At 25.2% G+C, this 16,086-nt stretch overlaps 2 protein-coding genes across 7 annotated transcripts in view; one reads left to right on the forward strand and one right to left on the reverse strand.

Annotated features, from left to right (window-relative positions):
- Positions 1 to 1,215: 1,215 nt before the first annotated feature.
- LOC107438997 (SH3 domain-binding glutamic acid-rich-like protein 2) lies at positions 1,216 to 7,612 on the reverse strand. Its single transcript, XM_043058044.2, has 4 exons — positions 7,472 to 7,612; positions 5,723 to 5,905; positions 2,482 to 2,610; positions 1,216 to 1,504 (listed from the first exon to the last, which is right to left on the reverse strand). The coding sequence occupies exons 1-4, from the start codon at positions 7,514 to 7,516 to the stop codon at positions 1,280 to 1,282; spliced, it is 582 nt and encodes a 193-aa protein (XP_042913978.1). The 5' UTR covers positions 7,517 to 7,612; the 3' UTR covers positions 1,216 to 1,279.
- The window catches only part of LOC107438996 (lebercilin), a 15,887-nt gene continuing 7,329 nt past the window's right edge, over positions 7,529 to 16,086 (forward strand). Inside the window, exons 1-5 of one of the 6 annotated variants that reach the window (XM_021144332.3) lie at positions 7,529 to 7,644; positions 9,792 to 9,981; positions 13,473 to 13,639; positions 14,075 to 14,306; positions 15,320 to 15,439. In XM_021144332.3, coding sequence (XP_020999991.2) covers positions 9,802 to 9,981; positions 13,473 to 13,639; positions 14,075 to 14,306; positions 15,320 to 15,439 — 699 coding nt within the window. In that variant the 5' untranslated portion in view covers positions 7,529 to 7,644; positions 9,792 to 9,801. Of the gene's footprint in view, positions 7,645 to 7,779; positions 7,930 to 8,017; positions 8,296 to 9,791; positions 9,982 to 13,472; positions 13,640 to 14,074; positions 14,307 to 15,319; positions 15,440 to 16,086 lie in introns of those variants that run through there. The other 5 variants (XM_043057983.2, XM_021144330.3, XM_021144331.3 and 2 more) reach the window with 5 other exon arrangements.

Genomic DNA, 16,086 nt, shown 5'->3' on the forward strand with positions numbered 1-16,086 from the left:
CTTTTTTAGTATAAGAAACAAGCATTCAACTGAGAGAAAATAAATATAAATTAAAAAAACTATATAAAAATTTTAATCATTAGCATATAAATGTGTTTTTATGTAATCTCAAAAAATTAATATTTGCCCAGTTTAAATGATTTCACAATATTTAAGTTTACTCTATACATACTTATTCACAAATTACTATACTTTATTTCACAAAACTTCCACAAATTTACATCATAAAATATTGTAACTATCGAATCTGAAACTAATATCGCAGAAAGATATTTCTTTTTAGAGACAATTCCTTTTTACTAAGAATCAACTTCTCAGATTAAAGTTTTTGAAAAATATTTTGCTTCAGTAATGGATATATAAATTAAAAAATCCGATATTAACAGGGATATTTGCAAAAATTATTTTAAAAAAAATTTAAGTTTAAGGAAAGTAATAATAATATGACATGTACTTTGAGTGAAGAGGGTTTTTCCAACTGATAAACATTACACATGTATAAATTTAGAACCACAAAGTTATAGGTTAACTAAACCAACATTCCTACAACATAAAAGTATTTACATTAAACCAAATCAGAATATTCTGAAAAAAAAAAGGAACAAATAAATAAATGACCTTGATTTTTGTGAACTGTGTGAATTAATGAGGCTTATGATAAGCACAGAATCTGTTATGTCAATCCATTAATATATACCAACTATAACATAAAGCACAAAAAATTAAACTTAAATTTAGTCTTCTTTAAAAAAAAAATCAACCTCATAATTTTGTTCCAAAAATAACATTTGGGGTACACTAAACTGCTACAGTAAAAAAATGATCATTTACATTTATTTAATAATATATTTCATAGTAAACAAATAAATTTTAAAGCACACAAAATAATTAATTTAGAATACTTAAATAAAGTATAATTTTAAAACTTTACTTAAAATATCATAATGAAAAGCTTTTATAAATAATCTTTTACTGATACTTATATGATACATGATTTTTGTGAAGAACAATAAGTTTAAATTAGTTAAGATTAATTTAATATATAGAATGTAGAATAAAAATATATTAAAATAATTCTAAAAGATTAAACTGAAATATTTTATAATGGATTATTCTTGTTAAAGGAAAGTTTTTAAACAAATTCTTCTCTCCCACATTCTTTTCAGTTAAACAGTTCAAAATTTTCATAAATATTTATTCCTAGAAAAAAATATATTGAGATAATTCTGAAAGCTTCAACTGAAATGTTTTTAAATGATTTTTTTTTTAATTCAATTTTTCAAACAGTTTCTTCTTCACTTTCTTCTTCAGATCCTTCAACATTCTTTTTCTCAGACACATTAACTTCTTGTATATCTTTTTTGTTATCATCATCAACAGATGTCTCAATATTTTCTCCTGTAACATTACTTTCTAAATCATTTAATGATACATCTTTATCATTAGATATATTGTTTTCTTGGACACTATTTAGACTAGGTTCTTCATTTACCTCAGAATTCTCCTATAATCAGGTAACAGCATAACACAATTATAAAAAATAAAATTAAAATCTAAATAGATAAAAAAAAATTAAAAAAAAGAGAGAAAAATAAAAATAAGAAGGAAGAATATAATTAATTACATTCAAAGAAAAAAAGATTAAGTTTTTTCTTTTTACATTAAATTTTAGATTGCAATGATCATCTGAGAGCAGGAAATTACCAGCTTAGCATTACATAGATAATTAATTATATTAAGCGCATCAAGCATGAGAAAAAACTAACTTTATTATTAACATAAATTTTAAAATGTAAAAATTTATTAAGAGATATCTTTTTTTTTTTTTTTTTTTTTTTTTTTTTTTTTTTTTNTTTTTTTAGAATTTATACTAACCTTGAATTTGAGATGCCATTTCCTCTCTGAATCAAGCTATTTTAAAAAAAAAAAATTTATCCCCCTGATATATATTTTGGTTTCATGGTTAATCTCTACGTTTCTGACAAACTTATAACAAAAAGTTAGGATTAATTGCATAGGACGTGAACATTTATTTTTTGACTACCTTACTCATGTTTGACTATTTAGTTACATTGAACTTATAACAGTTCAGCTATTAAGCTATACATTTTTTAATACTTTCTCTACATCATCATTATTATTTTTAATTAATTATTTATTTATTTGCAACTCTACTGTAATCATGTCTTAAAATAAATGCATAACTTTCTCCTTAAAAAGAATACTGTGTATATCTTTAAATGTAGCACAAAATGATTTAGAAATTAGTAATTATTCATCATTTATGAACTAAAATATATAAAAATGTAGATTTTAAACAGAATCTTAAAGCTACTAAAGTTCATAAAAAAATAATAAGAAACTCAAAGGGGAAGAGTACACAGTACAAATATATATATATATACATAAAAACTGGAAACTAAAGAATATTTCCCTTTTTTTAAAATTAAAAACTTAAAATACTTTTAAATGGGAAATTACCAGATTATTTGTATGACCATTTTGGGAGACAGTTTCTTTAATTTCTTCAGATTTAGGTACGCTTGTTTCAAGTTTTAAAAACCTCATGATTTCATCATCATCATTGGCAAGTTCAAAATCTGCGTAGTCCTAGAAAGGGATAAAAAAAGTTTATATATATATATATATATATAATGTATTTAAATTTAAAAAAAATGAAATTTGATTATGCTTAATATTTCGCACTTACTTCCAAAGAAATATAATTGCAGAGATCTTTCCATTTTCTTTGTATTAAATCTTTTCCACCAGCTTGCCCATAAAACATTTTGTTCCGAAACCTGCTATTGAACTTACCCGGTCTCGCCTCTGAAAAATTTAATTTATTTCATCCATATTTNCGACACTATGGTACTTAGAAAAAAAATATGGTTCATTTTAACACTTTATGGATGCGGCAAATTTAAACTGTAATAACATTCAAATACCAATGCTTGACGTTGAACTGATTTTTTTTCCTTTTTTTTATTTTTTATTTTAAGTGGAGTTAAATCTTTTTTTTTAATTCTGTACTATCGTCAGCGGATTTAGACTATATTTTATAATGAATGATTTTGTAACTGTCTTAAAACTTCACCAATTAATAGAAAGTAGAAAGTTTTTTTTCTTTTTCGCAACCGTTTTTTATGTTATTTTCAGCCCGATATTTCAGTTATAGCGTTAAAACACACAATGTAGCACAATAAAGATAAAAAGGATAAAAAGAAAAGAGAGAATAATGAAGAGAATTAAGAAAAATAATAATAAGTTTTATTAACTGATATAGCAATAAAGAAAATGAAGGAAATAAAAATGAAAATATGACCACCGAAGCTCACGACTTCAGGGGGTACCGTCCTCAGAAGCCGTAAAACAAAACATTTTCTATTGAGAGAAAGGCAATATTAAATGCCAAAAGTAACTCTCTCAGTACCCCGAAGGTTTAGTATAAGTCCAGGCCAGGCTTCCAAGGCCGGTACCCCCTGAAGACGTCGGCTTCGGTGGTCATATTTTAATTTCCTTCGTTTTCTTTATTGCTATATTTATTCTTTCTTTTGAAAATTCTGCTGCTTTTAAGCGCGTTTCTTTCAAAGAATGTTTTGCCAATTTAGAATTAAATATTTTGTATTCTTTTAATATTTTATTAACTGATTCTTTTATATAGAACTCATAAAATAAGTTAAAAATATAGAGAAAGCATGGAAAAAAATATAATAAGATTAATGAAAAGAAAAGAAGAACAATTATTGAAATAAAATATTTTTAAAATATTTAAAAAAAAATTATTAAAAAAAATAATAGCAATGTTTGAAAAAAATTTAGAATTTTTAATTACTTTATCTTGGGATTTTAAGCAGGATTTGTTGATTTAAATCAGCTTGGTAAAGGTAAAAAAGTGTTTTAAATTAATTATACTTTTATTATTTATTATTAAATTAAATTATATTATACTTTTAATAAATTATTATTAAATTATTGCACATTAATTTCAAATCGAAGAATAAAAATGTTTATGTTATTAAATTAAATAAATCAGAATTAGAATTATGCTGTCTCTTTTATCAATAAGTGTTTTTTTCTCATAATATCTTTACTGTATCTTTGGCATTATCAGATTTTCTATAAAATAATTTTGTGAAAAAATATTCCTATGAGTACATAGATTTTTAAAAACTTTTTTTTAGCTTAACCTATCTATTTTCATATAAGATTAAAAATGAATGTTTTAATATAAAAATATTTAGATTAAATATTTATTTTTTGATGAATAACTACATTTATAAACACAATCTGTCATATTTATTTTGTCATTTTAAAAATCAAGAGGGAAAAAAAAAAGAAATCGCAATTTTAAATTAAGATTATGGTTTGCTAATTGAAACTTTGTTTTAATAATTAAAGTATTCTTTAAATTCTGTATTTTATCTAGTCATACATTTTTATCATACATTTGTTTCAAAATGGTTGTTATGCCTGTAAAGCTGAGTATTATAACGAAAAACTGTTTTAGGTACTTAGAGTTTCTAAAATATTGTTATAATATAGTTTTCATCCCAGTAGCAGAAAGTGTCTAAAACTGTGACGTACGTCGCAGAACAAACGAAGTCCAGCAGAACAATTTGTATATTAAATAAGTGACAACGTTTTCCTTCGAAAGATTTTTAAGGCAGCCCTTATTCTAGTTTTCGGACCTGCATATCATAGGCATTTTATTAAAGGTTCGTCATTAATTCGTTCGTTAATTCATCATCGTCATTAACAAAATTTTGTACTTCAAAAGTGATTGAAAAAGTAACAAATCAAGAATGTTTGCCTTGGTTTAAAAAATAATGTTGTGTATCTGTGTATGATCCTGTATTTTAATAAATGAAAATATAGTATTTTACCGTGAAGTTGACTTTTTTTTCTCTGTGAAATGCTTGCAGAACATTTGTATAAATTAATAAGTCCTGTTGCAGAACATTTGAAAATACTCTGCTTATGGGGTTTTCATATTAATTTATTTTTGATTAAACATTTATAAAGTTTTTTTAATCATAAATAAAAGTTTTTACAATGTATTTGAATAAAAAAAAAATCTGATTTAAAACAAATAAAAAAAATTACGAACCCTGATTTTAAGTACTTAATTCTGTCATCCAGGACCAGCACAACACCATTAATTTCAAGTCTTAAAGATCTTTCCTTGTTAAAACTTTAAAATTAAAATTTGTATCTCAATACAAAGAAGTGTGCTTCGATTGCACAAGAGAAAAATAATTTAATCACAAAGAAAATAATTTTGATGAAACAATTAAGAATTTAAAATATAAGTTTAAAAAATAAGATAAAGTAAATTATAAAACAAACACCAATGTTTAGTTGGTAGGAAAATTAGAAAAATACATCTTAATTTTAACTGGTACTTTCACATCCTTTCAAAATAACTTTCAGTGACAAAATTCTAAGTAAAAACAAAAGCTATTGAACAATTCCTGAGGAAAGAAAATTCAATCATGTTGCCTTTTAAGTTTTATTCATTTAATTAAACTGGAAAGACTAGGTTATTGAATTGTAATATGATTAAAAAATAAATATGCCTAGATAAAGAAAAGAAATAATAGCCATTAAGAAAAATTACATTATTATTAATACTGCTTTATGCTTACTAAAATTATATTGCTATTCACTGATTAAATATAAATTATAATAAAGAAATGAATACTAATAAATCCACTCATACCCCACAATATTTACTGTCATTAAAGATTTGAGGTGGCAGTTGAGTCTTTTTATCATGTTTTTTTGCTTCTTCTTGCATAAAAACTAAATCATCATCACGCCCTGGTTCTGTAATATCAACTATCTGTAAGTCAATAGGTAGGCCCTGCAGTATAAACAATACTCTTTGCTGATGTTTTCGCACCTAATAAATAATATAAAAAGACGAGGTCAATCAATGTAAAAAAAACTAAAATGTTTTTTTATAACATTTTTAAAATTTTTATAAAGCAAATTTAAAATACTGACTATACATACTACCTAAACCTGAATATTCTTCCACCTTTAATGAAGAAAAAAGTGGTTGGCAATTAGTGCTAGTTTTTCCATAAGAACAAAAATGTGAAGATATAAAAATTTTTAAAAAATAAGTTTTAATTCGTTAGTAGATCTTTTATATTAAGAAGTGCACAACCAACTCTCGATTTGCAGACCGCGGCTGAATCTGAACAAAATTTTTAAATATTATTTAAATTCATTTGAAAAATCGGAAAATTGAAATCAGTCATTTAAGTCTTTGACACACTCAATCTCTATGAGTGTAGTTCTTTAATCGCTTCTTTTCGATGGTTAATGCCACAAATTTAAATAAGATAGGATCAAGTTAACATGTCTTATAAACTTGGCCATGGCCTGGGGCCCCCAATGATTAGGGGTCCCCTTAAAATGGATTTTCTGAATATGAATTTAAAAGAATTAAGAGGAACAATGATTTTAAAAAAAAATCAATTTCAAATACATATTACAAATTTTTCAAAATGTTATGATTATTTTTTTTTAGTTCTAATTTAACAAAATAAAGTAAAATTTAATTTATTATTATTTATTTTAAATATGCTTTCTTAAATGTAAAAATATATTAATACTTTTATAATTGCATAAATAAAAAATATACTAAAAAAACAACTTATTCGAAGGGCCCCAAAAATTTGAATGGCCTAGGGCCCCCATGTATGCTTAATCTGGCCCTGCTGTGCACCTCTACATTTATATCATAAAAATTTTTAGGATTTCTTTGTACCTAAAATATTTTTCTGAATCAAAGTGTAAACAATCACAGGTATACTACCAGTAAAACTAAAAAGATAATTTATTTCTGTACATCATAAAATTTAAACATAAGCTACATACAAAGTCCATTTCATTACATATAAGTAGGTAGAGTTTGAAACTTATGTTGAATAAAATTTTATTATAGATACCTTATCATAGAACAAACACATAATAAGCAGTATCAAGTTTGTGCTACATTAAAAGAAGCAGAAAAGGGTAAAATAATACTGAAAAGCATAAGTTATTATACAAATCATAGTTTTCAAGCATACAATTATAGAAGTATATTTTAAAATAAGTAAATTTGCTTAAAATTTGAGATATAAATATTGTAAAATCTAACATAATTCATATTTAGGAGTTGTAACGAATAAAATAAGAATTTAATAGCCGGAAAATATATTCTAATAAAATTTTGTAAACATAACATGCATATTTATGTTCTGTCAAAGCGGACTTCAAATTAAAACTAAAAGAGATTTCAGACAGCAATAAATAGTGTTATTATTAGGGATTAGTTAGATCACAAACGCTTTGTTTATCCAATTAAATGTTAATTATTCTGTTGAAATTAATATACTGTTCAAGATTGGTAATCAACACAATATCGTGTTTATTCATTGCCTAATTTATAATTAAAACATTTGGATTAACAAACCTCGTGACTACCACAAATTCCAGAGATATACACTTTAATCGTCATATTAAAAATTTAATTTAAAAATCCCGATTAAATCTCCAGAGGCTATTTTAGCATCCCAAAACCAGACACCCGGATCTTCTCGTCTTTCACTTCGTAAGCAAAGCAGAAAGCTAAAACGCCAAACGAAAGTAGGACAAACAAAACGTCACAAATTTATATATTTTTTTTATTGCTGTTCGAAACATTATTTACACATTATTCCTATATTTAAAGTTCATGAGATAATTAATATCAATTAATCTTATATAAATACGTTTAAAACATGCATAGAATTTTAACAAAAACGTTCTTTTAATGTGAAATATTTTATTTTTGATTGATATTAATTTATTTGTTTTCAAAAATCAATTCATTATTTATTTGTTTTAGAATAATGTCTGAATGGAATTTATAGATGAATTATTTTTTGAAATGTAATTATTTTTCATTTGTTTACAATTTTTTAAGAACTAACTGTAACAAATGTAAACAAATTAAAGGAGCGCGATCGTTTGTCTTCTCGTTTTCGATTATTATTTTGTAAAATTAAATAAGTACTTTACCAGGATTTTAATATCAGGACAAAATATGTTAACCATTGATAATGTTACTTTAGCAAATAATTTAATGAAGAACTTTTTGTATCTGCATGCGTTCATACCGGAGTTAATTCTCGTGCTTTTATTACCCATCAGAGTAATAAGCTACTATTATTTTTATGAATAAAATGTATCTTCTTGTGCAACATTTATATTTGAAATTGACTTTAATAGCTTGGTTAATTCTTTTGTGGTAAATGGGTTGGTTTTAAAATAATTTTTAGCAAAATATTTAATTTTTTTGAAGTATTCAGTGTACTGTTATTCAGCTTCCTTTAAGTCTTGAAAAAAGAAGTTCAATCTTTTACGTTTTTGCATTCAAATATTATTTTATCTATTGTTCACTTCCGAATCAAGGAATAATCATAATAGTTCCATAGGAACCTTAATCTCTATTTGGATATAACTCTAGTTTGTTTGATATATCTCATTTTCCCTTTAAAAATAATTAAGCTCTTTACTCAGTTATTTCATTTTGAACTAATGTTAATACTCTATTTCCCGTTCTTTCTTTAGAAATATAATTCATGAATTTTATAATGGAAATTACGTAATTAAAGAATTTTTGTAAGCGAAGCAAATTTAACAATCAATGTATTGTTTCAATGCATCTTTTCAAACAAAATCAATTCAACTTCGGAATGCCAATTTTTTTTTTTTTTTTAATTGAATTTTTTTAAAGGGTTGAATTATAAAGTCATGATAATATCCCCTCATGATTGTTTCTGTTACATGATCTGTGCCAAAATAATTTATAAGTTTTGCGACTTCCAGGCAGTGGCCCGCAGGAAACTAAAAAATAAACATCACAGAAGGGGACAGACTAGAAGGTTATAACTTATAGCTACTCCCAGGCAAACTTTTTTTTATATTTTCAAGTTTAAAATCCTTTTGGAGCTTGTAGTTGATGTGACAAATCACACCATGGGAAGGAAATATCTTCACCAAATCTAATGTATGTGTCTTTACTGTTGCCATACATTTTTGTTTACTTTCGTGATGTTTCATCACTAATAAAAAAATGTCTAAAGTAATTAACTAACTTGCATTCAGATATGTAAAATGAGGTATTGTATTCTCATTAAAAAGCTCATAAATAATTTTTTATTAAGATATTAAGGCGCACATTGACTTTTCCGAGTTGTATAGATCAAAAGTTAAATGATTGAAAAATTCAAATTTAACTCTAAATTTCTACTTTTTAAACTTGGACTTTGTATTTATAATAAAAAGATTTTTTTCCAGTTCCTAAAGAAATCTGGTGCTTATTCTAAGTGATATATTTATCAGTTAATAATATTTATTTTTAATATTTAATTAATTTCAAATATTTTGTATCTGATTTTATATATTTCTGAATTTGATGTATGCCTTCTTTTTCTATCTGAATTTTAAAAAAAGTCATTGGTTAGTTTTAATTTTAAACATTTAAAAATAAGTTTAAATTCAAGACTAGTTACCTGATCTTTTTATTACCAGCTTCAAGATAGATTTCTCTACAGTATTTTCAAAGCTAAATTTGTCTTAGCAATTTAGCCAATAAAATATTGAAAAATTTTTATGACCTTATTTGTAAAACTAATACCACCTGTTTCTTATCTTATGTGCATTACATTTGTACTATGTAGTATGTTTTTTCATGGCTTTATCAAAATTAATATCTTTGATGTATGAATTTTTAAATTTTTTTATTTTAGATGGTATATAATGTCAATAGGTAACAAACATGCCTCTTACTACCAGTATTGCAAGCCTCCACCTCAGAGGAAAAAAACTACAGAGGGTTTTCGTATGCAGAATGCAACTGCTGAAGAGATTTTTCAGACGCAAAAAATTAACATCAAATCTTTAGAAAACAAAGTTGCAGAATTAGGAAAACAGATCAAAGTAAAGTTATTTATGGCATTATATTTACTAAATCAATACATTAATTGTTAATGTCATTTTTCACTCACTCCAGATTATGTATTTAATTCTCCAGTGCAGAGACATTTTTTGAATGTCATTTTAATCTCACAATAAATTTTATTCTAGTGATAAAATTTTCTTTTTTAATAACAGGGTGCGTAGCATTTTTAAAAAATGCCTAAAGGTGCTTATTTTTTTTTTAAAAAGCCCTTAAAGTATCTTTTTTCGTTGGATGTTTTTAAAAAGTGCTTAATTTTCCCTTTTCCAATATGAGATATTTTTTCTTTACCGTGTCGATTTTTACCTCTAATTATGCAAAAAGCGAGGTTATCACATTGTATTATTTAATGTTTTCATAATTCATTCCCCCACAAGCCATTTCAGTGAACCGTCGGTTTGTAGCGCATGAAAGTGTCAATGATTTTACATATTTGATGAAATACTTGCAGGTCCACATGTGTATATACTGAACTGGATTCAGTGAGAAGGATTCTTGTACTCTCATGTGTAACTCAGCTGCATTTTGCAAGATATTCTCAATTTCTGGCTTCGTTCTCCATCCTTTGAAATTTAACTGAAAAATCTCTCGACTTTTTGATGATAACGGGAACCAACTAATCATTGCCACATTTTTTCTTAAATAACAAAAGAAAATTTTATTTCTCTTCTTAATTTAATCGTTGGGGAAACGCCATAGTCTTCGTCACTGACAAGTGGCCTTGTGTTATTATACTTATAGATCAGTATCATAATCATTGAACTTAACTTAAGAATCATTCACAAATTACGTATTTTCTTGAGAACTGTTTAGAATCACAAAGCTTCATCACCTAAAAATTTCCATCTTCCTTTTATTCATTTAATTTAAAAAAGATAAAAATTGAGATTTATAAATGTAAAATTTTTTATCTGAAGGACCATCCACTAATTGTCTATAAAAATGAAACTTTTGTTGTACGTATTATTTTTATTTTTTTACTTTTTATTGTATTATTACTTTTAAAATTTTGCCGACCGGCCTGTGTAGGGGTTAGAGAACTGCCCTTGCATCAGAAAGGTTATGGGTTTGAATCCCGGGCAAGGCATGGATGTTCTTTCCTTCTCTGTACTATCTGTCCTTACTGTGAGAGCAACGTTGGCCCACCTAATATGGTGCCCCTGAACGAGAGGCCAACAAATCTGCCCTGTAAATGCCTGAATTGGCGGAAAATGTTAACACAGGTGGGTATTGGAGGGAAAAAAACTTTTAAAATTTTTATTGTTTTTTATTTATTCTGTGAAAAAGCTTAATAATATTTAAAGGCAAGATTTTAAAAAAGTACGAAGTGAGGAAATTTCAATGCAGCAAAAATTCTTATGTTATTCGGATTTGTCATTCCAAAAAAATTCAATAATCTCAGATTTACTTCTGACAGAAGTGTTTATCTTTAATACTCATTGCATTTACATTTCAAAATTATTTAAATTTTTTTAATCTTTTTTTAAAAGAAATACTGAACTAAGTGACAAATTTTGCTAAGAAATTTATGCTTAGAAATTATTTAAGAAGGGCCATTCAATAATTTACATTTGTAATATGAATTCACTAAAGTTTTTTAGAAGTTTTTTTAAGTTTTTTGAAGTTTTTTTTTTTTAGTTTTTTAGAAGAAGTGTTTAAAGTTTCTTTACAAATCTTTACAGATTTGGTATGATCAATAATATTAATTTTGTTATGCTTTTATAAATAACTTTCTTTTAAATTTAAGAAATATATTTGATAATCTTCTTAAATAATAGTTAAATTAATTAAATTTTGAATTAATATTTTTAAATAGTTAAAGTAATTATTTATTTATAACGTAGAATGAGGCACTCAATATTGAATTTATTTAAAATTGTGGATAAATTGTTGTTGTGGTTACTAATATAATCAAGAAAAGAGTTCTTAGTCAGAAACTAGTTATTTTATCGTAATCATGTTGTGTCTTCGAAAATTATTCTGCATTTTGTTAATGTGTATATGAAAAACTTTCAACAATAGGAAGAAAAAAATTTGATTGGTGCGCATATTCTAATTATGATATTTTTTTTTAAGTGCTTGAAAATGTTTTTTGGGTGCTTAAATGGTACAGTACAGAACCCGTTATCCGGAAATCAGAAAACCGGAAAACCAAAAAACTGGAAAGAAATTCGATAAATTTTGCCGCCATTTTTTTTAAAGAAATGTTTTTTTCCTCATAAGATTTTAGGATTTTTCTTTCTTTTTTGAAAGATGTTTACCTTACCATCATTTTGGAAATAACCATTAGTGTATTACTTCATCGTTTTTTCTTCTTTTTAAGATTATTTCCAAATATTGTCTTTTTAGTTGGGTTTAACAATAAAAAAATGACTTTTTGTAGCGATTCAGAAAACCGGAAAAGTCAGTTATCCGGAATAGCGATGGTCCCGATCGTTCTGGACAATCGGTTCCCTACTGTACTTATTTTTTATCGAAAAATTTGGCTACACGCCCTGAGTAATTTCTCATAATATTTTGCCTTTAATTAGCCATAGACTTGACCTACAGTTGAGATGCCTAACCTATGGCCAAATATGGCCCTTTAATAGTCAATGTTGTAAAATTTCATCGATCTATTGATATAAGTCAAACTATATAACTTTGTTTACATAGGGATCTTTTGTCTACATCTTTTTTGATAGTCCGGCGATAGTTCTTGAGAAGATAGAACTGTTGCCTTACACATCATAAACAATAATTTACATTTATTACAGTATTCTTATGTTATTATTTATATTTTTTTACATTTATTTTACAACTTAATTCTAATCAGTAATGGCAAGATTCTTTCCCAGTGTAGAAAAAAAAAAAGGGAAATTATTTGAGTAACTTAAAATGTATAACAAATTTAATTTTAGCTCCCCAAAATCAATACTGAAAAATTTGCCATACATCTAGAATTTTTAATTTAGTTTAGAAATTAATTTAGAGACAATTAGTGCTATTTCCTTGTTAGTGCAAAAAAAATTCATATATCAAGTTATTAGTTTCTGTCACAAATATTTTTATTTATTGAATAGTGTTGTGAAGATTCAAATTTAAAATTTCATATAGGGTCTGAACATTAAAGTGTTTGAACAAATGCCTAGCCTATTTTTTTAATACTGCACAATTGTTGCATTCTATTAATAGGCCACTCAAGTTTCTTATGTGTGTCAGTAAGTCTGTAAAATAAGTTTTTTTTATTGGCCTGTATTATAACTATCATCTGAGTAAAGTTAAATTATTATTTTTTAAGTATTTTAATTATACTTGAATCTTAATAAGAATTCTTTTCTGATTATTAAATGGATGTTATTTCGACGTTGCGCTTAAAGTAAATTATTGTTGATGTTTTTTAATGCATTATATATTGTTACTGGTTTTAAATTTAGTGCTCCAATTTCCTATTTCAGTTTTGTATGCTAAAATGTTATTATTAATTTTATAGGAATTAAAACTTGAGAATAAAAATTTGTGTAAAACAAACATTCTTCAGGAAAAAGAATTAAAGAAAACGAGTGAGAGTTCTTGTGGAATATCTTCTTTAATGCGGTCTTACAAAGAGGAAATAAGAGCTATTCAATCAAAAGCGTCTACTTTACAGGATCAACTAAGGTAACTTTATCTTAAGTTTTGATTATTATTTTAATAATTTTGATCTGATATTTGAGTGAGTCTATCAATAGCTTTGAATTGAAATTAAGCTTCTTTTTTTTTCAGTGAAAATTTTAAATATTGATTTAGTAATTTTATTTTGATGATTGAGTGAGTTTAACAATAGTTTTGAATAAAAATTAGGTTGTATTTTCAGTGAACATTTTGATTATTGTATTAATAGTTTTGATCTGATATTTTATTGAATTTAACTGTAGTTTTGAATTAAAATTAAGTTTTTGTTTCAGTTAAATATTTTCTCTTTTTGTCATCTGTGTTCAAGTGTATAGTTGTTAAAAATTTACTTTAGAATTTTTCTTTTTAACTGTCATTGAGGTTTAAATCAATGCTAGATTTTTAATGATTGTATTAATAAAAATGATTATTGTTTTTAAGAATAACTGAAAATAATTTAAAGACACAAGAAAAGTCTGTTGCTAGAAAAAATCAACAAATTGAGAAACTTACTACAGCTAAGAGGCAAAATGAAAGACTCATTAAAGAACTAACTCTGGAGAATAAAGAATTAAAATCTGAAAAAGAAAAAGTTGTTAATGAATCCAAAGAATTGCTTGAACTGAATAATGAGTTTAAATTAAAAAATGAAGAACTACAGCAAATAGTTGAAGTTAGTAGATTTATATTGTGTTACCATTTGAAATTAAGTAATATAATTTAATATAATATTAGTTAATGTAATATTTATTTTAAGGTAACCACTTTAAACAATATTGTTTAATGGTATAGTTTGTTACTGCTTAGTTTCTAAACAAACTGTATTAGAATTTCCATTTTCAGAGATATTTCATTTTCGTGATCCACTATTATTTATTTCTTGGTAAACAAAGACATAGTTAAATGCATTATTATTGTAGTGATAGAATGTTTTAAAAATTTACTGATATAACATAACTTTTCCATTAATAGTAAAAATATATATGTATATATATATAAGCAGTATTTATTCAATATGATATTATTCAAATTTGAATTTATATTTGAGAACCTTCCACGATAAAAATGTTTATTTTGTCATTGTAAAGTTTGCAATCTCTCCTTCGTCTTAAAACAGAATATTTCCGATGAGTATGCATCATATGTAGTCTGAAAATAGTACATACATACATCATTGTAGTAATTGAATAATCATATGTAGGTAATTGAATTATAAGGGTAGTAAGCAAGCAATATATAATTATTATCATTCGATATAAAAACAAATCTTAAAATTTTATTTTTAAAAAATTTTAATATTAGTGTAATTCTTGGGAGTTTTTAATTTGTTTAAATCAATGTTTGCTGTATTATGAAACTGAATTAGCATAGAAGTTAAAATATAAAATTAGTATAGAAGTTGAAATATGAAAAGTTATTTATCTGTGAGTATTGAAAATAATATAATCTATTAGTTAGTATAAAAGTTAAATATTATAATCTATTTATTTAGAATAAAAAAAATATTTATCTTAAATAAAATGTTGAGTTAAATATAATCATTAAACTAAATTTTGCTAACTAAAACTTGGTTGAAAATTTTTAGATGTGTGAATGATTTTTAAATTAACTTTTGTTGATAAATTTCCATAGTAAAAGAATTTTTTCATTAAAAATAATTTACTACTTCTTTTTACTTTAATTTAGTTAATGGAATGTAAGGTTTCAACATTAAAAGACAGCTTGGAATCTGCTGAAAATAACAAATCTCAAATGGAAGAAAATCTAAATAAACTTCAAAAGAGTTATAATGAGTTGGAACAAAATGTAAGTAAAAAATATTGTCTTTGGTGTAGTCACAGTCTTAGAAAGAGATTAAGTTTCTTGAATTATATTAAATATTAGAAAAAAAGAAAAAAATGTGTAAACCTAAGTTGTTGAAATTGGAGGGATACAGTTCTTAATCTCTGATTTAGTTATAAACTCATACTTTAACAATGAATTATTGCTTCAAGGGGGAAAAAATTGTATATAATTCTCAGTCCTTGTTTTTAAATTATCTTGTTCAGGGTTCCCACGGTCCTTAAAAACTGCTTAGTTTTTATTTTGAAAATTAAGGGCCCTTAAAAGTACTTAATTTTGATTCACGGTCCTTAAAAGTCCTTAATTTCTAGTATAGCTAGTTGGTTGGAACAATTTTTTTATCTTGGGAAAATATCCACAATTAAAAAGTACGTCTTTCGCCTAGAATGAGACCCTGCATTGAGGGTAGAATATTTTGAATGCGTGTGAGGGTAGGGGTTACAAGCAAGTGGAAGAAAACAGTCCTTATTGTTTTTTTTTCTTTTATTAATTTTTTCATTAAAATATTTCTTTCTGGATCACTCTGAAAGAAAAAAATTTAGTGTAAGGAGAGGGGAGCGTGATACTGCAGGTGGGTAGAGGTCTTGACTTATTTTTAGACAGTACTTAGA

This window comes from Parasteatoda tepidariorum, chromosome 1 (genome assembly GCF_043381705.1).
Source record: "Parasteatoda tepidariorum isolate YZ-2023 chromosome 1, CAS_Ptep_4.0, whole genome shotgun sequence".
Lineage (NCBI taxonomy): Eukaryota > Metazoa > Arthropoda > Arachnida > Araneae > Theridiidae > Parasteatoda > Parasteatoda tepidariorum.

Excerpts from the sequence above, each read along its gene's own strand:
- LOC107438997 (XM_043058044.2), bottom strand. The coding sequence starts at position 7,516 with ATGACGATTAAAGTGTATATCTCTGGAATTTGTGGTAGTCACGAG. Across the intron at positions 5,906-7,471 it reads GAATTTGTGGTAGTCACGAG|GTGCGAAAACATCAGCAAAG; the intron begins GTTTGTTAATCC and ends ATTATTTATTAG. Across the intron at positions 1,505-2,481 it reads ATGGTCATACAAATAATCTG|GAGAATTCTGAGGTAAATGA; the intron begins GTAATTTCCCAT and ends ACCTGATTATAG.